This window comes from Micropterus salmoides, unplaced genomic scaffold (genome assembly GCF_014851395.1).
Source record: "Micropterus salmoides isolate LMB-PRFRI ecotype aquatic unplaced genomic scaffold, ASM1485139v1 Ms_hic_scaffold_2, whole genome shotgun sequence".
In the NCBI taxonomy this organism is placed as follows: Eukaryota; Metazoa; Chordata; class Actinopteri; order Centrarchiformes; family Centrarchidae; genus Micropterus; species Micropterus salmoides.
The window spans coordinates 35,452,352-35,475,736 of record NW_024041150.1 but is presented as its reverse complement, the minus strand read 5'-3'; the positions used below and the strand labels follow the sequence as shown (position 1 = coordinate 35,475,736).

The following is a 23,385-nucleotide window of genomic DNA, read 5'->3' as shown; positions in this document are numbered from 1 at the left end:
TTATTGTTATTTTTTGAATAGCTGATTTAACGTGGTCCTCCAGCAATTTAGCATTGCACTTCCATAAATATGGGGGACTCACAAGAGAGATTTAAACAATGACTAATCAGAAGCTGACATATTCTGATTTTTAATTCCTAGTCTGCGTAAAGCTCCAAGACCTTGCGATACTACATTTTCCAGAATGCAACTCAATACAGTTCTTCATTGGACCAACTCTGCCTCCTAAATGATGACTTCTTTAAACCCCACAAGTCTACATTAATCACTTATAGAATGTCATGCACAAATCTCCTTTCAAACCTTTGACAGTCAAAATGCATTGTGAGAAATGTAGGCGCCAATCTCAAACTCAAACACAATACAACAAATCTTTTCTTCCTTATTCAGTTTCTTGGGTTAATTGAGTTCTTTGGCTGTCATTGATCCACATTTGAACCTTCTGACCCCTAATTCATCCTTTTACCCTTCAATCTTGTGTTATACATCCATTCTCAGCACAATATTGTCAATAAACACAGCCACAGGAACAAGTTCTGTTCGGAGCAAAATGTCAAGGTACAATACACCAGTGAGATAAGCCTTAAAAAAAAAATTGAGAATGCCTGGAAATCCTGACTGGTGAAAGAATTGTAATGTGCACGAAACTCCACAAACTCTAATAACAATACATTTTTTAGCAATGTTTGTGTTCTTCTGCAGGACTTCCTCCCACTCCTGCATTATCTGCCTCTGTCAATATGCTGCACATTTTCAACCATTTACATACTACACAAGACACAATGAGGTCATGTGTGTGTCAAACAGTGGACAACATAACAATTGTTGGATAGTAATGGGGATAATAATGTCCCCTCTTAGCAAAATATCCAGGTAAAATACATCAGTGTTGATAAACTCAACAAATGTAAGCATATCTGGAATTCCTGACTGGTGAAACCATAGTAACAAAACTCCAAACACTCTAATACATTTTTGGCCTGTTAAGACTTTTTCTGAATCAGTCTGTCTCTGCTGTCGCACTGGTAAAATGGCACATACTATCCTCCCAGGCAATACTATTTGGCTCATATCCAATCACTGTTTGCACCCAGTCAAAATGTTTTCAAAGACACAAAATGGCCACATGTGACGCTGGCTGATAACCGAGGAGACTTCTCACATCAAAGTCTCAATCAGATGCACAAAAAAATAAAGAAACAATCGGAAATTATTTAGCACCAACTGAGCCTAAACATCTATTTGTCAAATTTGCCGGTCTGTCAAGACAAACGTCAATATAGTCGTATTCGGCTGTCTCTGCTGTCAGCAGAGTAGAATGACAGCGAATCCCAAGTCCCAAAGATTTTAGACAAATGCTGGATCAAATTAATCACACGTGTGATGGTGGAAGAAAAGAAACAATATTTTTCACATATTTGACATTAACATTTGACCCACACTTCAGATATTTTGATGTTTTAAATGTTTGTGAAAGCAGCTATAATCAATATTTGTGTAATAACAATGGGTCAAAAGAAGTTTAGATGCATACACACTACTTGTCTGACATACTTACTTGAGACTTGACTCCCCAAAGACTTGACCTTACATATTGACTTAATTACATGGAAACTCATGACTGTTTTGACAGACTTCAGACCCGATTTGTCCTTGTTTCGAATTACCTTACTTGACTTAGACCTTTTTTAAGGTACAATGTGTAAGAATTGTGACTTTTATCCACCTGTCAAATTCAAATTTCAGAAAATAGGGGGCAGCATATCACACATCAGGTCATAACTGCTGCTAGCCGTGCAGCTAACTTATTAGTACTATTAGATGACTGAATGGGCACTAGTACTGCTTCCCATTGACCACGGCCAGGCCGGGACCGAACAAATAAATTACAGTACCGAAGTGATTTATTAGAAAAATACGAGAAAGCTAAGAGTGGTTGTGTGACGTAGCAAACTTGCTGCTCACACACATCAGCTGAAACTAAGGGGGGAGACCTGAACTATACTATATCGGACTATTGCTTCTCGAGACACAAGTGGTATTACAACTCAGGACAGGGCCAGCTGGTTAGCATACTAACTTCAGTAGAGGTCTCTGCAACACATTACATGTCTGACAAAACATCAAAACTGTTGCTTGACCTTATCTTACCACATTGCAACAACAGCTCTCATCTGACCCATTCTCCCTTACTATGTTGGAATAATGAAATGTCATCTTTTTCATTAACATCAAAATAAATCAATCAAAATGCTTTTAAAAGGGAGGCTCCAAATTGTTGCAGATTTGACATAAACCGATAACTCTAGATTAATGTAAAAGTGCTCAAAGAGTGCTTGTAAGTAATGTGTTGACAAGAATTACTGTCACTGAAAACTGAAAAGGTCTGCTTGTGTTTATCTACAGCTTCACAAAAGAATTTCTCAGATACTATCAGCTCTGTGATCAGTTCTGTGACGGTGACAGTTACAGGTACACAGTAAGAAATGTACCTCTCCTTTGTGGTGTTATTGTAGAGACCTGGCTGAAATGTTGGCGGAAGACAGCCTTCCTTTAATTCGATGTTTTCACTCAACATTGGAAAAGAAATTCAATACACAGCCCACCATATAACAACCCGACATACTATTTAGCTAATGTGGGCGTTCATGCAGAATCCTGGCATGGATATTGTAAGCAAGAACAGCAGTTGATAATGGATATGATTTTGCAATTATCAAGTTGGCATCCTTCGGCTCTTGAATCACTTGCAATATAACAGTGTGCAATGTATCAGAGAAGCAATGATTATTTCAATAATTGCACTGAAAAATGGTTTGAAATAATAACAGGGCGCATGTCACAGTGTGCTGGCAGCAGCTGGTGAGTGGGTGGGTGCCCGAGATCAGGGGTAGAAATCTGCATTAGGTGAGATTTATAGACATGTATCTGTCTTGTATCTCGTCATGATTAAAGTAAGGAGCTGTAAAGAAGAAAATCAATACAAGCACTTATAGCAGGTTGGAGCATCTTGTACTGAACAGAGGACAAGCCTGTTAGTCATTCAGATATTCCTGAATAATGCATCTCTATGTATACGCCTACCTAAAACCTTTTTCTACCATACAGCAAACTCAGGGACAGAATGCAAATTGTTCTTATGTTTGACATTGGACGTAGCCAGTTTTGTAACTTTTATTTTATTTTCTAGTTATACTTTAATGATTCCTTGACTTTTCATCTAGCACTTATTCAGTTAAACAGTTTTAAATGTACTACATTGGTTGAAACTAAATTTGGTACAGACATTGATCAGATGATCCTCCTGACTTTGGTAATTCCCTCACAGAGCCACTTGCATGGTTGTGCTGTTAAATTGAACTTAGCATTGATGTGAACACCCTATATTAAATTATTTCCGTCCATTGTTTTGGGACAGATGCAGAAATCTCAGAGGCAGATATCACAAAAAACTTGCCAAATTAAACCAGAACTATGGCTGGATACCACTACAGGTAAGTGAGAAAATATGTTTGATTTGAGCGAACCAAACTAAAATTTTCCTTTACTTTGGGAAGGATGTTTTTATATAGTATTTGATTCCACTTTTCTATGTGGTGAAAGCAGAATTGAGGCAAATTGTTTTGTTTTCTTAAGTGAGTGAAAGTTTAATTGTCCTGCTCACCAACCCATTTTCATCCCAGGATGTCACATATGGATGCTCTGTCAAGACCCCTTGGGGTTGCTCTTTAATTCCCTGGGTATCATTTAGCGTTGTTTTTGTACGTTTATGGCTCCAGGGTCAACTTTCAAAAAAACAACAACTACTGGTTAACGCTGTGAAATGGGACGTGGTTACTGAAACATCACAGTTTGGTTAGGTTTAGACACCAAAAGTACTTGGTTAGGTTTAGGAAAAGATCATGGTTAAGTAACTACATTACTTACGTGAAATCACATAAGTTTAGTAATGCTACTTACATAAGTTACATGGAAAGAATGTTCCCAACCACCTCCTTACTCTGACTCTTCTGTTATTCATAGTAGTACTTTTAGTGTTGGACCATTGCGAGAAATGGCTTTCCACAATACTCACCATAGAGGATGTTGATGAGCGAGATTGGCATTACCAGGATGCCTACAAGCATGTCCGCCACGGCCAGTGACCTCAGGAAGAAGTTGGTGGCGTTTTGGAGCTTCTTCTCCAGTGACACTGCTAGGATCACTAGGATGTTTCCACCAATCGTCAGTGCGATGATGACAAGTATGAGCAGTGCCGGCCAGTTTTTCTCTTTCATCACCGCCCTGGTGATGGACTCTTGGGTAAAATTTTCCAGACCTGCACTCATGGCTGCCGCACCTCCACCGCTGCCTCCAAGGCCTATCTCCCATGACAGGGTTTGGTTCAGGTCCAGGGGACTGTTGCTTGGCCAAGCCATCCGACCTCCAACCTCCACGGAAGAAGTGGTGGTGCTGAAACCCCCAAGAAGAGCCCTTGCTGGGCCGCCCATCCCAATAGAAGACCCTTACCCTACTGGAGGGTGGAGGTTTTAATTCATCTTCTTCACCAGCAGAGGGAAGAAGAATTTGGAGAGCGAGATGCGCTCAGCATTGATAGAGACTTATAACAGGGATTGGGAGGAACTAGTTACAAGTGTTCTTGAATTTATATTGTATTCCAATAAAGTCTTGCTAGCTGCAAATAGCCTCAAATTGTTCCCTGAGATTTAAATCTCCCGTTTCTTGCCAAAAAGTCATTGGCGACAAGTTCTTGAGGTGTACGATGAGCCAAAACGTTGTTTGGTTCGTGGTGTTCAGTCACATCCACACCTTGGTGGAACTGATTGTTTAAGAGTTTTTATTTCAGAGCTGAAGATTGGTTTATTCATATCCATGGTTGCTGCCTGCTGTCTGCTCCCACCGCCAGATCTTGCAAATAAGTTTGATGGGTATCAATCAGCTGTAAATCTTGCTGCTGTGGCTGAGGTGTTGCATGTGGCTTTACTTCTTTTAGGTCAGAGTTGATAAACAGGTTGATCTGTGGAAGGAACCAACAACAAAAAAAGAGATAAATCCTTTTTCTGTTTGCTGCATGCGAATTTGTATTCACATAGTCATTCATCATAATTAATCAATTGCAACTTCCTGTCTTGCATTTTCCTGACTGTCTTAACAACATCTCAGCATGCATTGATCTTTCCAACCTTCCTTCCTTCCAGTCACCCACTTTTATCCTTTAAAATCATTCCTTCCTTTTTCCATCCATCCATTGCTACTTCATTAAATACCCCATAACACTGTCGTTGCATTTTCCATTTGATTTCCTTCATTCCTAATCACTTCATTTAAACCTTCCCTTTCACCTTCCCTATATTTCTTCCTCAACCTTCAGCCATCCATAACTGTACACTCAATTCTTCTTACCAGACTAATTAATGATATTGTCTGCAGTGTTAGGCAAGTAACGCCGTTACTAGTTTAACTACATTTGATACAGAAAATAGCGACGCTACAACCAAGCTACTGAGAAATGTAGTTAAACTAGTAACACTGCCCAACACTGGTGATAGTTATTATAACACCTCTTGTGAGAAGGATCAGGGTCCAGCCTGGACACCTCTTCCTCTAGTGAGGAGGAAACTTTGATATGTAGTGGCAGAAACGTGTTTCCATGAGATGAGATCTCTCTCTCTCTCTCTCTCTCTCTTTCTCACCCATTGCCATGAACTCTTAGGTTGTTTAGGTTGCCAGAGCACAAATTCACATATAAACAATAAAAATACACAATAATAATGTGATAATAAGTTACTTTATACAAACAACAATGGTTCTCATTTGCATGAGGAAGTACATTTAGCTGCAATGATTTGGCAGGAAGTAGGAGAGTTTCTGTGTGTCTGATTTAGCTCTCTCTCTCGCACACACACATTGGAGCAGGTTTTTAGTCTTTCTTCGTTTGCTACTGTGGAATGAAGTTAGTTCAATATAAACTAGGCCTTTACTCTGTGTGTGTGTGTGTGTGTGTGTATATATAGACCTAACTATAAAATATTAAAAAATTAAAAGTAGCTTAGATGTAACTAAGCTATTTTTGTCATGTTGCTGTAGCTTAGCTTGCTACATTTCACTGGGGGGTGGCTTCTGTGTAGTTAAGCTTCATTTAATGTAGAGGAGCTAGTAGCTTAGCTCACTACATTTTCCAAGTAGGTTGCCCAATACTGATTGTCTGCACTCCTATAAATGATGACAATAAATGTTTGGGAGATTGTCAGTAGCAGTGTCAAACATTACAGTCATTTCAAATAAACTAAAGGAGATAAAATGAAACAGAAGCTTTGATGTTTACACCCTCACATTGCAGTGTGTGTGCCGTATGTGCAAAAGTACTGGCTGTCCTCTCTATTTACCCTTACCACTCTGACAGCTTAGTGATTTAGCACCTCATAAATGTCTTCAAGGATAGGTGGAGGAGTCCGAGTGTGTGTGTGTGTGTGTGTGTGTGTGTGTGTGTGTGTGCGCACACTTGTCTCTGCGTGTAAGAAACTGTAAGACAGAGTGTGAAAAACTGTGAAAACCAATGAGACAGTTCTTAGAATGTGTGGGCACATGTTTAAGAATGAAAAGTGAATGGGTGTGTGCACTTCCTTGTGTGTTTCTTTCTTTGTGTGTGCCTCCGTGTCCATATGTGTGTATGTGTGTGTGTGTGTGTGTTTGAGATAAAAAGCCAGCACATCTCCAGACGGACCCAGGCCTCCAGCTCAGATAGTTTAGTGGGCGGTGAGTCTACCACAATATCAACCAGAGTACAATAGGCACTCTTGAGTGTGTGTGTCCATATTTTACGCATTGCAAAAAGCACAATAATAAAAGCCTGCTTAGCATTTTTTCAGTCTGTGTGGGAATTTAAACATTTATATTTTTCAGTGTGAATCTATTGTATCTCAATTTGTGTTTGAGTGTATTCATTTGTCTCTGTTTTGCTTTTGTTTGTGTAAATGACTGTGAATGCACAAATTCACTGTCTAGGTGTGATTGTGTGCAAACAAAATAATTAATTCAGATTATTTGTGTGTGTGTGTGTGGGCAGATACATTGTCTGTTTCTGCTTGTGTTATCTGCAACAAGTCCTCATACCTACATGACAACATAAAACACGCAGTTTGCAGCCTCTTCCAAATGACCTTTCAAAAAATGATTTGTTTTTTTTAATATTTATTATTTTTATATATACTGTTTTGTGATCTGCAACCGCTGTGGTTAAATTAATAGTTTGACATTTTGGATCTATGCCTATGTTAACAAATACCGATGCTATGACAAAAAGCAATGTGTAGAGCTATATCTTGGAACAGCTTGCCATGCTTTATGTCTCAGGAATCTACAATAAAAGGTTTTAATAAGCATTATGAATGTTTATATGAACTGAGATTATTATTTAAGTTTTGTAAGACTTTGGGAAGTCATTGTGCCCAGCTGTTGTTTTTCAAGAAGTAATTACAGCACATGTTGTAGCTCTCTGCAGTTGATATTGTTCTTTTCCTTTGCTTCACTTAATTCAACTGATATGTCCTCACAATGGATAGGAGATTCCCTTTGCATTGAGATTTATTTCCTGCTTGCTTAGTAACAACATTCTTCTTTTCTGTCTTTTTACAAGTGTATGGAACTGCATAGCAGTTTAACCTTCTCTTTACAGGAATCAAACTAAATAAAATGTTTAACATTATTCAAAATCTTAATTCTTCATAATATACAAATATACAAAGTGTCGTTTTTACATTACTGTTTGAGTTTGGATTAAACACACAAGATAGTTAGCTTTAGAGGTGTTATGGTATACTTGAACTTTGGAGAGAGCCAGGTTAGCGGTTCTCCCTGCCTCCAGTCTTTGTGCTAAGCTAAGCTAAGCTAAGTGCCTCCTATAAGGGTGTTTCTCAATACCGAGTTCGCCAAGTTCGGTACTTCTGTACTTGGAAGCTCAGACTTGGTAAGTTCGGTGATGCATGCTCTAAAAAATGGATGGAGCGAGACCACATCCTGAAATTTGGCTGTACTTGGCTAGATACGGACTTTTGGAACAGTGCTTGGGCTTTGACTGATGACGTTTAACAAGTACACAAGAACAGATGCAGACGCAAACGCAGATTTAGAAACAGCTTAGGTTTTGAGCGTGGAGGTTAATTCTTGACCTTCTTGACACACTTTGCTATTCCTGAAGCTTTAGGCCTTATCTCACCTCTATGACAACCTGTTACCATGTGACGGGATTACACCTGAGGAAGTTTAACACGCTGAAGAAGCCTGTGAGTTATGGCCAACAGCTTTGGCAAGTAAGTGAACCTTGAGTTCAAAATTTTTCATCACAGTAAATATAATCTGTTGGGTTTTTGACATTTGTATGTATGGATGCTAATGCAAAATTACTTTGTTCAGGTTCAGTGCTTTTTCACTCAGCCCATATATCAAAGTGCATTTTCTTCAACTGCGCCTATAACTTTAATTTTGAAGGCTTTAGCTCCAGTGGGTCCACGATAAATCTCCTTTTCAGAAACAGGAAGCTCACAGAGGCGTCTGCATCTTTAACCGATTAAAGGAGGCTGCAAACCATGCTTCCTATCGGGATTTATTGATTATTTGTCCTGGCTATGTCTACGCTAGAAAAAAACAGGACTTAGTGCAACATAAAGTCAATAAAACAGGGTAGTGTGGTGGTTTTAAAGCAAAAACCATCAATGAGGTTGCTGTATGCAAGGTTCTAAATAAAGGTCTAAATAAGGTCTGGTTTGAAAAGATGAATATGAAACAGAAGAACAGTGTGAACAACTTAAGAACAGATGACGAGGAATTATGTGTATGTGTATGCACATGTAGGAATGTGTGTTTGTGTGTGTGTGTGTTTAACACCTCTGCTCTGCTCAGTGTGTAATAGACAGGCTGCTTCCTATCGCCTCCTCTCAGTGGAGAGTATCAGCATAGTTCACAGGAAACTAAACAGCACTGCAGGCGAGCCATTTAACCGGTCTGATAAAGCAGCAATACATCACAGAGAGAGAGAGAGAGGATGAAGAGAGAGGAGGAGGATGAGGGGGTAGAGGGAGAGGGAGGAAAAGAGGAAGATGAGGAAGGTCAGACGCAGAAGGGATTGGCGAGATAAAGGAAAAGGGGTTGAGGGGAGAGAGATGAAAGGAAAGAGATAGAGAGGGAAGTAGACAGAGGAGAATAAAAAGTGTCACCCAAAATATAACCAATCTCTCGACTCCACAGGACAGTCACTTTCCATTCCAACAATAATTATCTTTTCCGTTTGCATCTTGTAGTTTAAGTCTTAAATCTGGTATGAAAACACACGGTTCATTCGTGTCAGACCAAAGATTACATGTTGGCCCGCGGAGTGAGTACATGCTGGTCTCAGCTAGCCAATCACATCTTTATAATTGGCATTGTGACTGTAAAACATTCTCTCCCCTCAACTTCTTAGAGAGAGTTACACAGATACGACTGGAGACTGACAAAGGATCACGCTACTGAAGCCTAGTTAAGGCACAGACGTCGCTGCCGTCACTTTGCTTTTCACCGCGGGGACAAACTGCTGCCGCATTTGTGTTTGTTTAAGCCATTTCTGCTCTGCGAGATAAAACAGTGGAGGGCGGCAGGGAAATGGGATGGAAGGTTTTCTGTCTTATTACAGTAAACTGTCCCACAAACGCAAACAGCAATAACAGATTTTTTTGTGGTTTGAAGTTTAACATTCAAGGGTTCATATTCCATATCCATTCACAACAGCAGCTATAAATGTTAATAAAATATCAACTTATGTGACAACAATACTTTTGCCTTGTAGGACAAAATCAACAGTAGATAGTAGCTCCTATGCTGCAGCTATTGTTATATGGAACAAAGAATTACATTTTTTTGTGTTTTGCATGGTGTATTCCTGAGATGACTTTCCTATTACTTTGCCTAAAATACTTATATTTACATTACTCATTAATGTTTTGTGAATACCCTGTGGTCCACTTGTGTGTTAGGTGGAATACATCTACTCTTTCTATTTAGGACTTTTATCATTGTTAGTTAATCTTTTATCATCACTTAATATTTCTGCATGTGTATAACAATTCATTTACATTTTCAGATGCCCATTCTTGCCTCAGGTTCATATGACCTCCTGTATGCTGATGCTAACAGTTGGGAGTGATGCCTGAGGGACAAATTGCTAATCTGCTAATCGGTTAGCATTTTACTAATGCTTTAAAATTATGGTCTTAATTAATGTCTTCTAGAACACAAAAATTATGCTTGTTGTCTTTTCAGCATTGTGCCCTCAAGCTGTGCCCTCTTCTGCTGCAATTATTTATTTCATTCCTATTTTCATAATTATGTGGTTTTCATTTCTGTGTCTGTTTGGCTAGCGCTCATGCTAACATCCCATTTTTTCCCCCCGAGTATTCAAAACAAACAACTGTTAATCCTGCAAGTAAAATACATTATTTCAAGTCTAGAACAAGAGCAAGAATTTAGAACAGTAACGGCTGAATGAATTGACTAAATGCTGAGTCACTGTTGTGGTATAGCACAATACTGTGGCAGCGTATCTTTTTCAGCCAAAAGCTTTAAAACTAAGACAACAATACTGTGAGAAATGGCACAACGACTAAAAGAGCCTTTGCAGAAAGTGCTGCGCTGCATTGCAAGTACGGCTTTGAAGCTCCTCGAGTCAGAAATATTGAGCACTTTGAGCATTGTAGGTGTTATGTACAAAATGTGTGTGTGTTTCACAAAGAGATGAAGAGAAATTAGAGAAATGAGAGGCAGTGGGAGAAGAAAATGTAGCTGCAGCAACAAAGAAAAAGTATTTAGAGTGAGAGGAAAAGAAAGCAACAGAGGTAGAATGTAAAGAGAGAGAAACAGTGTCATCAGTAAATCTGGTCACTTACTTCTCCTCGCCTCCCAATCGATGTACCTGACCTTTGCTGCTGTTTTCCATTACCAGCGGCAGTGACCCTTTCCGACGTTGCTGCTTGCGTTCTCTCCTGCTGTACCAATCCCTCTGTCATCTGTCACTCCACACCTCCAGAGTGAGGGATCAGCATCATCCATCTACCTACAGAGGAAGAGAGAGAAAAAAAAGAGACTTTGACTTTTTGATGCTCTTTTGTGAAACATTTCAGATCAAAACGGAGGTTATAAGTGACTGAAAACCTCCTGAAACCACAGTGGCTCCTACACACACACCCACACACCAACAACAACAACGCAACTGAATGCACCATTAATCTTCAGTTCTTTCATCCAACACAAGCACACTGACAGTGAATCAACACCCTCCACATCATATGGTTAGATCAGATGATACATAATGATCCCTATTTGTAGCAGCGAGAAAAGCTGGGATAAACGGAAACAATTACCAAAGCATAAAGATGACAAATTGAGTGTGGAATATATAAATACAGCTATGGTATGAATTACAGCTGTTTTACATTCTGTAATTACCTTTCTATGCAGTAGTTTTTATTGTTATTGGTGAAGTTTGCCATTCCCACCCTGGATTCAAATGTCTACGAGAGTTTGTTTGGCTGCACTGTAAACAGATGCATCACTTGCTCTTCTGTTGTATTTCTGACAAAGTGGCTGCTCAATGAGGGTTGGTTATAGTACTGAGCTGCATCAAACAGGGCTGAAATCTTAAGGATTATAACTTTAAAGACTTTCAGGGTTACTCGGGTAATTAATTGTGATTAATTCATTCTGAGTTCAATGATTAAACATTGTCTTGTTGCTCCCTTTAAACATGTACACATTTCCTAGTTCTTTCCAGTGAAAATCATTAGGAGATGATTATGAAATAATGAACCTGTTAAACAAAGTAAAAATGTAAAAATCTCTAACAAAAATAAGAATATGCAAACGGACTTTAATAACACAAGTGCATTTCTTCAGAATAACAATGATCTAAATCTGAGAAAACTTCATATGGGGTCTGTTCTTTGATCAAGTTTGTTTCTAAAGTTACAGAAGATAACATCATTTTGTACATTATTCTTTAAATCAAATAAAAAAGGAACTGGAGGTTGCATGACTGACAGAAGAAATGCAGTAATTTCACATAGAACTGGCACTGTTGGTAAGTTTATATATTTATCTTTGGCAATTCTCAGGCATCTACTGTGTGTTTTTCTTTTTTACCTCACTTACCCATAACATGCTGACACAAGGGATTTCAGAGCAATGCTGTTGCGAAATATTCAAATCGTATTAACATTAACAAGCCCTTCAGAAGGTGATACTCGTGTACAGAAAGTGCCCTGGTGTGTCAGACACGATTTGATGAAGGTCTAGCATGAAAACCATGCTTTGTGTTCTGGTGCCAAGCGACGCCCACGAGAGTAGGTTTAGAGTATGGATTGCATTGCATTATCACAGAGGTCATTTTCATCAGCGCAGCCACTAAGCCACGAAGCCACCTAATGGACTGAACAGATGGAGTGACATTACAGGAACAAGAGGATGGACTGGGTGGGGTTTGTGGGGAGAGTTGACGGAGGAAGACATTAAACATTCATTCAGATTCAGAAATGGCAATATTTAAAAAAAGGCAAATCCATTAATTCCATTTTCTATACTTTCTCATCCCATGTAAAGAGACGTATACTATAAAATAATATATATTTTAAAAATGTATTTGTATATAACCCTTCTTAGCTCTGTGCGTTACAGAAATAAGAAAATTGTTCAACAAAAACAAGTAATACTAACATAAAATCATTAGCATTAGTAGTAAGAATATATTTTCAAAATCCTAAAATCCTAAACTGTAAACAGGTATTTAGAGGCCAACCTTACAGTACTGCAAGTAAAGTTAAGTGCATGTGGTTTAATTTGTGTATTTACAATAGCCTCAAGGACTGGTGGTTGTTGCAAGATTATTTGCAACCTCAGACTAAATAGCATCTTTGAACTTTCTAACAGCCATCTTACTGTTCAGCTTTAAGTCAGATAGCCTTCAGGTAATTTAGTCTCTACGCATGTATCAATCAAAAAGCTTCAAGTTGAATCCAAATGAGAGTAAGGGAGTGGCAGGCATGGGAGGGAAACTAACACAGAGTTAATGAGAATAGTGATTGTGAGTGAGAAACAAAGTGGCCAAATCTTGGAGTTGTAGTGCCATAACTTTCTCATTAGAGCGGGCAGGGAAAGTCAACATCACATTTACTGTGCTCATACTATGAGAAGATGAGATGGAGAGTGGTTTTTTGATCAAAAAGCAGGCAAACCGATATGTTTACTTAATGAAACTGAAAGAAAGAAAAAAACATAAAAAGAAAGAAACAGTACAGGAGGGTAAATGGCAGCAAGGGCATGGAGCAAAACAAAAGAACTTACTACATGCAAACAATAGCACCGCCAGTGGGGGCTACCGCCACCCTAACAAAATGGGTGGGCTCTGTCGCTTTAAGAGGGTAACCTCTGACCCTGAGGTGTGACAGACTGTGATGTCTATTTTATGAGAAGCCTCCGATTCGTCCATGTAGATGGCAATCACGTTTCTAAAATTGTGACTGGTTAAGGGACGGGACTAACAGGCGGTGTTGTGCTGAATGTGTGTGTTTTCTGTGGAGGCAGCAGCAAGCTGCAGAAGAAAGAAAAGTCTAATTTTATTAATGTAGAGAGCAAGTTATTAGCCTGGCTAGTTTATAATAAGTTTGTCACACTGCTACACAGTTTTGTGTATTGTACTGTGTGTGAGAGCTAATAGTCTGCAGATAGCAACAGGTTAGCACCATCGGTAACAGCAAGCTAACGTCGTACGAACACTGGAGCTCCTGACAGCGTGGTGTGTGACCGGCTGTTAACATTATGCTTCGAGGGAGACTGTCATGTGCCTGTTTTCATTTTCATCTTTCTGAGAGGATTGCAAAACATGAGAACAGCGGGAGTCATCTGGACGATGCTGTGAAACTGGGCTCAATGTTACTTACGCCCAACAGGCGCTCCAGTGAGTAGCACAACAAACACTGTGGGGCCACGACGAGTCGGCGGGCTGTCTGAAAAACTTCAGTCACCCAGAAGTTTGCCCAGAGGAAAAAACGCCGGGCCGCCTTTCTCCTCAGGTGAGGCCTCAGCTCTGGTGAGTGAAAGCATCTTTTATCATCCTGACTCTGCTGCTGGTCCCTGCATGGGCAAATTGTTGTGCTGGATCGGTTGAGACCAGGCTACGGATTACTGTTGTTGTCATGATGTTGTTTTCAGATAGCCACTTTCATACTGCCTTATTATTCGGGATTATTACGCCAATATGCTGTCTCGCTGTATGAAAGGTACAACGCTGGGAATGGGATATATATTGGCCAACATTCTTTCCATTTTGATTGCAGGATCTCTGTGGAAAGCGGCTATAGAAAGGCTCTGGATCCCTAAAACCTTGTCTGTGAGCATCGTTGACTTCACTGGTGTTGAGCTTACTGCTCTTTGCTTATGGCCTTGTAGGCTCATTTGTTTTGAGCTTGGTTGTGTCTGCTTAAATATTGCATTCTTAATCTATGTTTGTGACAGTGGTACTGTAACTTGTGTCAGTGCACTCCTCTCGCTCTCTCATGTTCAGTGTTTTGTGGAGCCATGCTGTTTTTTGACATTAAAAAACACAGAAGCAAGAGAAAGTATTGTAGTTTTACTGGTATCTGTGTTTTAAAATAGTTGGTGCCCCTCCACCATTTTTACATATAAATATGACACTGGTCAAATCGGTTGTTAAAAAGTGGGATATTGCAAGAATAACTATCCTAGTTGTTTGTAACAAGAATAACACCAAACTTAGTATGTTAACAAAAAATTACACAACTCTATACAGACACATATCGTATATTTCAATTTGAATTTAAAGAAAATATTTATGCTCCATGATGTCTGTAATCTTGAGTAGGCTTGTTCCCAGTAAATGTTTTGTTCCTCCCCGTCAATGCACTCCTACAAATAAAAGCTGTATTTGTCTTTTGAAGGAAAAGGTTAACTTGCCTATAACACATCAAACAGAATTTTTACGGAATGTTAACTGAACCGGTTTTAGTCTATGGACATTGGACAATTTTAACTAGAAACTAAATAAAAAGAAACCAAAGTATATCAGTCTATGATTCCTTAACTCATATTGTTATGTAGTCAACTAGTTTATATACTGCATAATAGAATTCCTGAAATTCAGTTATGGCTTTTGGTTTAGTGTGCAACCCCAAGATTTTCAGTGGCCCCATCTGGCCAAGCCTGGAAAAGTTTTCTGGGGGCGCCCCTGCATGCAAATTCTGCACCCGAAACTTAATTTGGTCGTTCATTTGGCAGTGATGAATCTACAACAGAATTAAGTCCCTGACAAGCACATTCATGTATTTTGTGCTGTAATAAATTAATGCACAAATGCACTTCCTGTAGTCTCCACTGTTGTCTGGAAACTTTAAAGGGATGAGGAGCTGAGCTAGCCAGCTGCTGGTGCTGGCTTCATATTTAGTGTATAGACACGAGAGTGGTGTCAAGCTTCTCTTCTAGATGTTTCATGATGTGAAATATTTCAATGTATTAAGCTACATTAAATAGCTTGTAGTGCAGTTTGGCACTTCAACTGCAGTGTTGATGTTACCTGCTACACATTCACAGAAGCTTCCCCAACAGTGACAAATTGATTTATTAAAAAAAAGAAGAAGAGAAAAACCACAAATATCCTGGAAGCAGCAATGAAATGTAATGATGCATTGGAGTTATTAATCCTGTCATGTCCTCTTGAATGTATTCACATATGGTAGATGATGGAAACGTACTGATTCACAATTAATTTCGCTGAAATTTCAGAAATTCAGAAACTGTTTCTGCAACGGTTTAATGAAAAAACAGAGAATACAGAGAAGTAGGGAGAGTGAGACAGGGACACAAACCGGTAGTAAGAGGGATGTACAGTACGAGAGAGAGAGAGAGAGAGAGAGAGAGAGAGAGAGAGAGAGAGAGCTGAATGTGTTTAAAGAGTCAAAGCAGCAACGTTTATACTCTGCTGGATGATGTAAAGGCCATTAACACAGAGCGGCAATGCCAGTGTCATATCACATAATCCCTCCATCTGTGTGTGTGTGTGTGTGTTTGTGTGCGCGTATCAACGTGTGTCAGAGGCAGAGAGGGGGATGGGTGGGTGATTGAGTGATTGTGTGTGTGTGTCTGTCTGCTGCTGTGAAGAACTGAAAGAAGGAAGGGAGCAAATACGATGAAGACCAATGTGTATGTGCAGCAGAGTGAAAAGATGCCGATCTGGATATCTGTGTATAAATAGTGTGTGTGTGTGTTTTGGGCATGTCGATGTGTCGAAGGCATTACAATGCAGCGTGTAAAATTGGGCAGACAGACAACAGATCACAGCTTGTTCGCTCTGAGACACAATGGAGAACAGAACAGAGCGTTCCTTAAATCAGTCGAGAGACTCAAGATTATACACAGTACACACTCAGCCACATACAAAGCCAGATAGGAAGAGAAAGACAAACCTTCGGGCGTCGCAGAGAGAGACAGAGAGAAAAGAAAAAGCGGGAGAGTGTAGAACTCAAAGATTCAAAAGTATACAATGATGGTGACAAAGCTGGAGAGACAGAGAGAGTGATGAATTGATGAGAGAGAATCACTGAACCGGGAGTGAAAGAGGGCTATCACGTTTTAAAAGAATAAGAACTGAGGAAGGAAGCAGAAAAGGTGAGATTTAAGGAAGAATGTTAGGACACAGGAAGAGAGAGATAAATGACTGAGAAAGGAATAAACTGAGAGTAAAGCAGGGAGGGAGGTTGAGGAGTTAAAGGGAAAGAAGGGAAGACAAGCATGGAAGAAAAGAAAGCGAAAAGGAGGGAGTGTAGGAAAAGCGAGTAAGAAAAGAACAAAAGACAAAGTAGCAGCAAGAATAGAAGGAAGGAGGAAGGAAGGACTGAATTAAGAAATCAGATGAAAGAGAAAAAGAATAATAAAGGAGAAGGGGGCTAAGAAACGGCCATGCCGGATGAAAAAGTGAAGCTTCAAGGAGGGAAGGAAGAACAGAAAAGAAGAAGAAGACAACCAAAAAGGAATAAAAGACTAAGAGGTAAATGTTGAAAGGAAAGGAAGGGCCGAACAAAGTAAGGTGTACTTCTGAAACAAAAAATGCTTCTAGACAAGTGGTACAAGAACAGAATACCATATTTATCAATACCTTATCCCTGACTAATGGCTCCTGTTAGTAGTGACTGACAAACTGTGATCTTCAGAACCAGTTTGCTGTTAGAGGTGCAGGAAACAGAACTTTTGGCTCATCGATTTCCAATATGCTGCTTTGGATAAGTAGTTAGCTTCTCTTATTGTATTTTTAGGTGCATGGGTTTGTACCATCACTGTGATCCAGACAGACTAAAATATCTCAGCTAGTTGGATAACTTGTTCAGACAGGCAATTGTCTGACTTATCTATTTTATCTTATCTATCCCACTCTTCAGGTTGCCACCTCGTTGGGCTTGGTTTTGGTTTATGACCAAAAATATACAAACTAATGGCCCATCAACTGTACTTTCTTTGTGTTTATCAGCATCTGTTAGCATGCAGACACATTAAACTAAGATGGTGTACATAGCAAAAACTGACTGCTAAATCATGTTAGCGTTGTCATTGTGAGGTTGTTAGCATGTTGACATTAATATTTAGCTCAAAGCACGTCTGTGTGTAATTGCAACCTCAGAGCATGGATGTAGGATCTCAGTCTTGCTACCAGCTAATCCCTAGAAACGATACAAGTCAACTAATGTTGTCACAATCTCACCACAAGGTCCATTTAGTAGCTGTTTTGGAGCTTTCAACCGAGTTTGCCCTGTTGTCATGGAAAAGTATATGTTTAAATTACCTTTTTTTTTAACACTTAAAATAATTTTGTCCAGATTTTTCTACCAATTTCTCTACCAAAAGTTGTGGTGGGATTTCTTTTTCTGCCGCTGTTTTCAAGGTCAATAATTAATTTCAAACCTCAGCTTTTAAGTCAACATCGACAAGAAATCCATCCAAGTGCTGAAAAAAAAATGGAAATTTGAACAATCCAATGACAACATGGGCAAACTCCATCTGCTTTTAAAGATCATATAATATGACTGAACACACCAGCACAGCTACTAAATGGACATTGTGGTGAGTTTGTTTACTCAAAACAAATTGTCTGGATAAAAATTTAAATGATAAGAAGCAACATGATCTATTTATTTATGGGAAATAAACGTTAAAATCGAGAAATGAGAGTATTGCCACTGCAGTAAGATACAGCAACATGTTCTCATGTCAGGGCGTCAAATGCCAACGCTTTGAGAAAGCCTGACAAAGTGTCAGTATTTGACGCACAAGGTACCCTTTAGCATCTGTATGAGACACCTTTTTAATTTATATGCGGACTTCAGTGTCCGTGTGAAACGCCTTTTTAATATGTGGACTTAAGTAGGTAGTATTTATGCAGTTTGGTTAAGTTTAGGCACGAAAAAGTACTTGGTTAGGTTTAGGAAAACGGCTTGTTTTTGGATGAAATAAGTACATTACGTGACAGCAAATGGCATACAATGGAGTAACTTGAAAGTTCAGGGTGAGGGTGTCTCATACGGATGCTGAAGGGTACCTTGTGCGTCAAATACCGAAGATTTTTCAGGCTTTTTCAAAAGGTCAGTATTTGCAGGCAGTTCTCATTCCCAGAGCCTGAAATAGCTATGCTTTGTCGGGTCTTTTGACATCTGGTACCAACGCACATGGTACCCTGTCGCGTCATAGTTTAATGCACTGGGGGAAGCCCTTTAGCGGCAGAGTCAGTTAGTAGGTGGTTGAGGTGGATGGGTATGACAAAAACTGGACTTTCACCCAGGAGACTGGTGGTTTTTTCCCATGTGAAACAAAAAGTCAACAATGATTCCTTTCAGTGATCTTACATAATTTACGTAATTTAAGTCACGTAGCTTTCCCAAGTCTACCAAATCTTTTACTAAGCCTAACCGGACATTGGTGTACTTGGGGCAAAGCGACATCAAGGGTTCTTGACAAAGCGTCCATATGAGATGAGAACAGGTTGGTATTTTACGCTCTGGGATGAGACCGGGCTCATTACAGGCAACAAATTGTGGTCTCACAGTTAATTTGACAAAAACATTTTGGTGTCTAATTAGTGTCTTTAAGTTCATATAGCTGGAGTCTCACCATGCAGGGGCGGATGGCGGTAGGAGAGAAGTGAACAAGGGGCTGAGAAATGGGAAAATGTAACTCAGAGTGAGGTAATGGAAATGGAGAAAGTTTCTTTGCTATCAGGACTACCTGTTCAAAGAGAAGAAGAAGAGATACACACTCGCAAACAGGAATGTATAACCACTGAACCACACTTTACACACGCATACTTCAGCAGGAGGAACTCATTATGTTTCCTGAAAGGCCTCCTGGCTATTAATCAGAAACAGACTCCCCATATGTTTATCAGTCAGTATTGCTCAACTGAGAGAGAGAGAGAGAGCAGGAGACACATACTGTGAAGAGTGAATGAAACACAAAGGGAAGAGGTATTAAGAGAACATGAAAAAGGAATCTTAAAAGCTGAAAAAGATTACTAATGGAAATTAAGAAATGCCAGGGAAAAAAATGTTGTGTGATGATTGTTTCCATGAAAACTTTCCGACCGCTAACAGAAAGGTGAGTTTCAATTATCTGTTATCATAACTTAAATTTTCATTGTGTAAAGGTCAGCTTATGTATTGTTTCGGAGGGGAAAAAAAGTAGGGATGCACTCTGCAGTATGGTAATGGGGTACTTCCAGGCTCTACAAACACTGCGAATTATGCATGCAGCAGCAGGTTTAACATTTCTGGAGGTCGTGGTGGACAAACAACACTTCAGAAAGACTTTCAAGCATTTTCTTTAAACTTTTATACAATTAGTCCGATCCATTTGTGAAGCTGCCTGCTTCGAGCATTCATCATAATTTATGTAACAGTTGTACTTCCGTCTCCATTTATCATATAATTTATTCATTGACAAAAAAAAAATAGTGCTTCAAGTGAATGTAAATACTGTTACTGCAGTGTTTGGGGAAATTGGACCGAATTTTGACACCCAGCTTTTTTTATTTGAAAAGTTATGATTAACTACAGAAATACAGTGTGTAATGTGAAGAAATTGGATTTGTTGTCGAGCCAAGCACTTTATGATAGTTAGAAAGAGAAAAACATATGGTATTAAAGAATAAAACATGGAGTCCAGATAAATAAGGAGGAGAGGATGTGTATTTTCCTATAATCTACACTCACCTAAAGGATTATTAGGAACACCTGTTCAATTTCTCATTAATGCAATTATCTAATCAACCAATCACATGGCAGTTGCTTCAATGCAACGTGTGGTCCTGGTCAAGACAAGCTCCTGAACTCCAAACTGAATGTCAGAATGGGAAAGAAAGGTGATTTAAGCAATTTTGAGCGTGGCATGGTTGTTGGTGCCAGACGGGCCGGTCTGAGTATTTCACAATCTGCTCAGTTACTGGGATTTTCACGCACAACCATTTCTAGGGTTTACAAAGAATGGTGTGAAAAGGGAAAAACATCCAGTATGCGGCAGTCCTGTGGGTGAAAATGCCTCGTTGATGCTAGAGGTCAGAGGAGAATGGGCCGACTGATTCAAGCTGACAGAAGAGCAACTTTGACTGAAATAACCACTCATTACAACCGAGGTATGCGGCAAAGCATTTGTGAAGCCACAACACGCACAACCTTGAGGCAGATGGGCTACAACAGCAGAAGACCCCACCGGGTACCACTCATCTCCACTACAAATAGGAAAAAGAGGCTACAATTTGCAAGAGCTCACCAAAATTGGACAGTTGAAGACTGGAAAAATGTTGCCTGGTCTGATGAGTCTCGATTTCTGTTGAGACATTCAGATGGTAGAGTCAGAATTTGGCGTAAACAGAATGAGAACATGGATCCATCATGCCTTGTTACCACTGTGCAGGCTGGTGGTGGTGGTGTAATGGTGTGGGGATGTTTTCTTGGCACACTTTAGGCCCCTTAGTGCCAATTGGGCATTGTTTAAACGCCACGGCCTATCTGAGCATTGTTTCTGACCATGTCCATCCCTTTATGGCCACCATGTACCCATCCTCTGATGGCTACTTCCAGCAGGATAATGCACCATGTCACAAAGCTCGAATCATTTCAAATTGGTTTCTTGAACATGACAATGAGTTCACTGTACTAAAATGGCCCCCACAGTCACCAGATCTCAACCCAATAGAGCATCTTTGGGATGTGGTGGAACGGGAGCTTCGTGCCCTGGATGTGCATCCCACAAATCTCCATCAACTGCAAGATGCTATCCTATCAATATGGGCCATCATTTCTAAAGAATGCTTTCAGCACCTTGTTGAATCAATGCCACGTAGAATTAAGGCAATACTGAAGGCGAAAGGGGGTCAAACACAGTATTAGTATGGTGTTCCTAATAATCCTTGAGGTGAGTGTATAACCCCTGAGCTTCACCTGCATCCTATTGTGTTAGCCGATCATGTTTCTTGAGACTATCCTCGCCACAAAAAGTGTTCGAGCTTCCTGATATTTTACCTCTTGCAGTTGAGCGAGTAATGATTCTCCTCACCTGAAAAATGACAATATATTTACGGTGAGTCATCCTGCCGCATGGCGGTCAGGCACTCTGACCCTGGTTCACATCCTATCTTCTACCAAGAAACAACTTTGGTTTCTTTTAATAATGCAGGATACTTTTCACCAACTTAAGGGTCAGTGTGACAACGTTTTCATCTTGATGATGTCTACAAGGGTTGGCAAGGGGATACGCAGACTTTGGAACTTAAGACTTAACATGAGCAAGCTACTGCATTTACCTGCTTTAACATTTTATTTTCTCCATCTCTCTCTCTCTCTCTCTCTCTCTCTCTCTCTCTTGCTCTCTGTACACACAATCAGTCACTCACAATTAGGCTTTTCCCACTGTGGGAACTTAAAGTATAACCTGGGGTTTCTGAGAACATAGGATGACTGTGTGTGCATGAAACACTTTCTGTTCCACTTCAACTCTATTGTATGTGTGTGTATTTATTTTTGAGTGAGTGTGTGTATGGCCATATTCTCCTCTGTGCTGCTGTCAAAAATTCCATTAAAGCACAGTTGATATGTCAACACCATAAGCACAACAACAATTGGTGCTCTGGGTGTACCAAGCGATGAAATACATGCAATCAGTGAGACATTTTACCTTCTCAAAAAAGGTTTTAGAAATGGGTTTTCTCCTTGATTTATGGTCTGCTCAGCCAATGTTCCTCTTAAAGAAAGTCAAGAATTGTCCTTAAGAGCATATTGGTTTGCAGGTTCACCAAACTTTAGTCAGCTTGTTTTATATATATATATGGTAATTGGTTGTTTTTTTAGAATTCAAGATATGAAGAATAAAATTAATCCTTCCTTAGAGAGTTGTTGCAAAAAGAATCGTTACTGCAAGTCACCTGGTATAATTACTGTATTAAGGATAGTGAGGATTACTTAAAAAATGTAATCCAGTACAATTACTAATTACTTAAATAAAAATATTAATCAGTAAAGCAAAATAAAAGTAATGTAACCTGACTGCTTTTAGTTACTTTTGGATTACTTCAAAACCAAATACGCAAAAAAAAGACAAGAGGTCTGCTCAGTGGATTTTTACAGAAACATACAATTATGCTCAGAAGATCATTGGTACCCATCTTCTGAGCATCAGTGATATTGGTGAGGTGAGGTGCCTACGCAGAGCCTAAAGGATACTAAAGGACAGTACCCACCCAGCCACAGCCTGTTCACCCTGCTGCCTTCTGGAAAGAGATACAGAAGTTTCTGCTGCCTCACCACCAGACTGCAGCGCAGCTTTTCCCCCCAAGCTATCAGGCTTTTAAGCTCTAACACATCCTCAGCACTGCTGTAGCAGAGGGGAGTTTTCACTTATAACCTGATGTATGTTGACAAAATAAATCTACCTACCTATATAATATCCCATTCCCATGAAATCAAAATCGTCCTGCTCTAGGGGACCTGTATTAATTTAGTGACCAATGCAATTCCTTCATTTTTATGACTCTGCTGAAAAATAATGTTTTTGGGACAGGCACCGCTGATTACTGTACAAAAGCACTACTTTATTCACTGACTTTGCTGAAAATGGATCATATTTGATGGAAAATATTATCCGGTTTTCTCTCTGATGTTCCCGGCTGCTCTGCCATAACTCTGTGATTTACAGAGCAAGTCAGCTAAGTGCTGCTAGCTAGCTGACATTATCTAATTAGCTCAGTTAGCCTGCAGCTACTGGTCAAATTAACTCACTCTGCCCGTACTGGGAACTCGGAGCACCAGAGTGCGA

General features: G+C 39.7%; 1 protein-coding gene across 2 annotated transcripts in view; it reads right to left on the bottom strand.

The window, feature by feature from the left end:
- htr2cl1 (5-hydroxytryptamine (serotonin) receptor 2C, G protein-coupled-like 1) overlaps positions 1-23,385 on the bottom strand; it is a 167,973-nt gene that overhangs the window by 23,531 nt on the left and 121,057 nt on the right. For both annotated transcript variants that reach the window (XM_038732536.1, XM_038732537.1), the window contains 2 exons: positions 10,917-11,083; positions 4,076-5,017 (listed from right to left, as the gene is read on the bottom strand). In XM_038732536.1, the coding sequence (XP_038588464.1) occupies positions 4,076-4,490 (415 nt within the window). In that variant the 5' untranslated portion in view covers positions 4,491-5,017; positions 10,917-11,083. The remainder of the gene's footprint in view (positions 1-4,075; positions 5,018-10,916; positions 11,084-23,385) is intronic.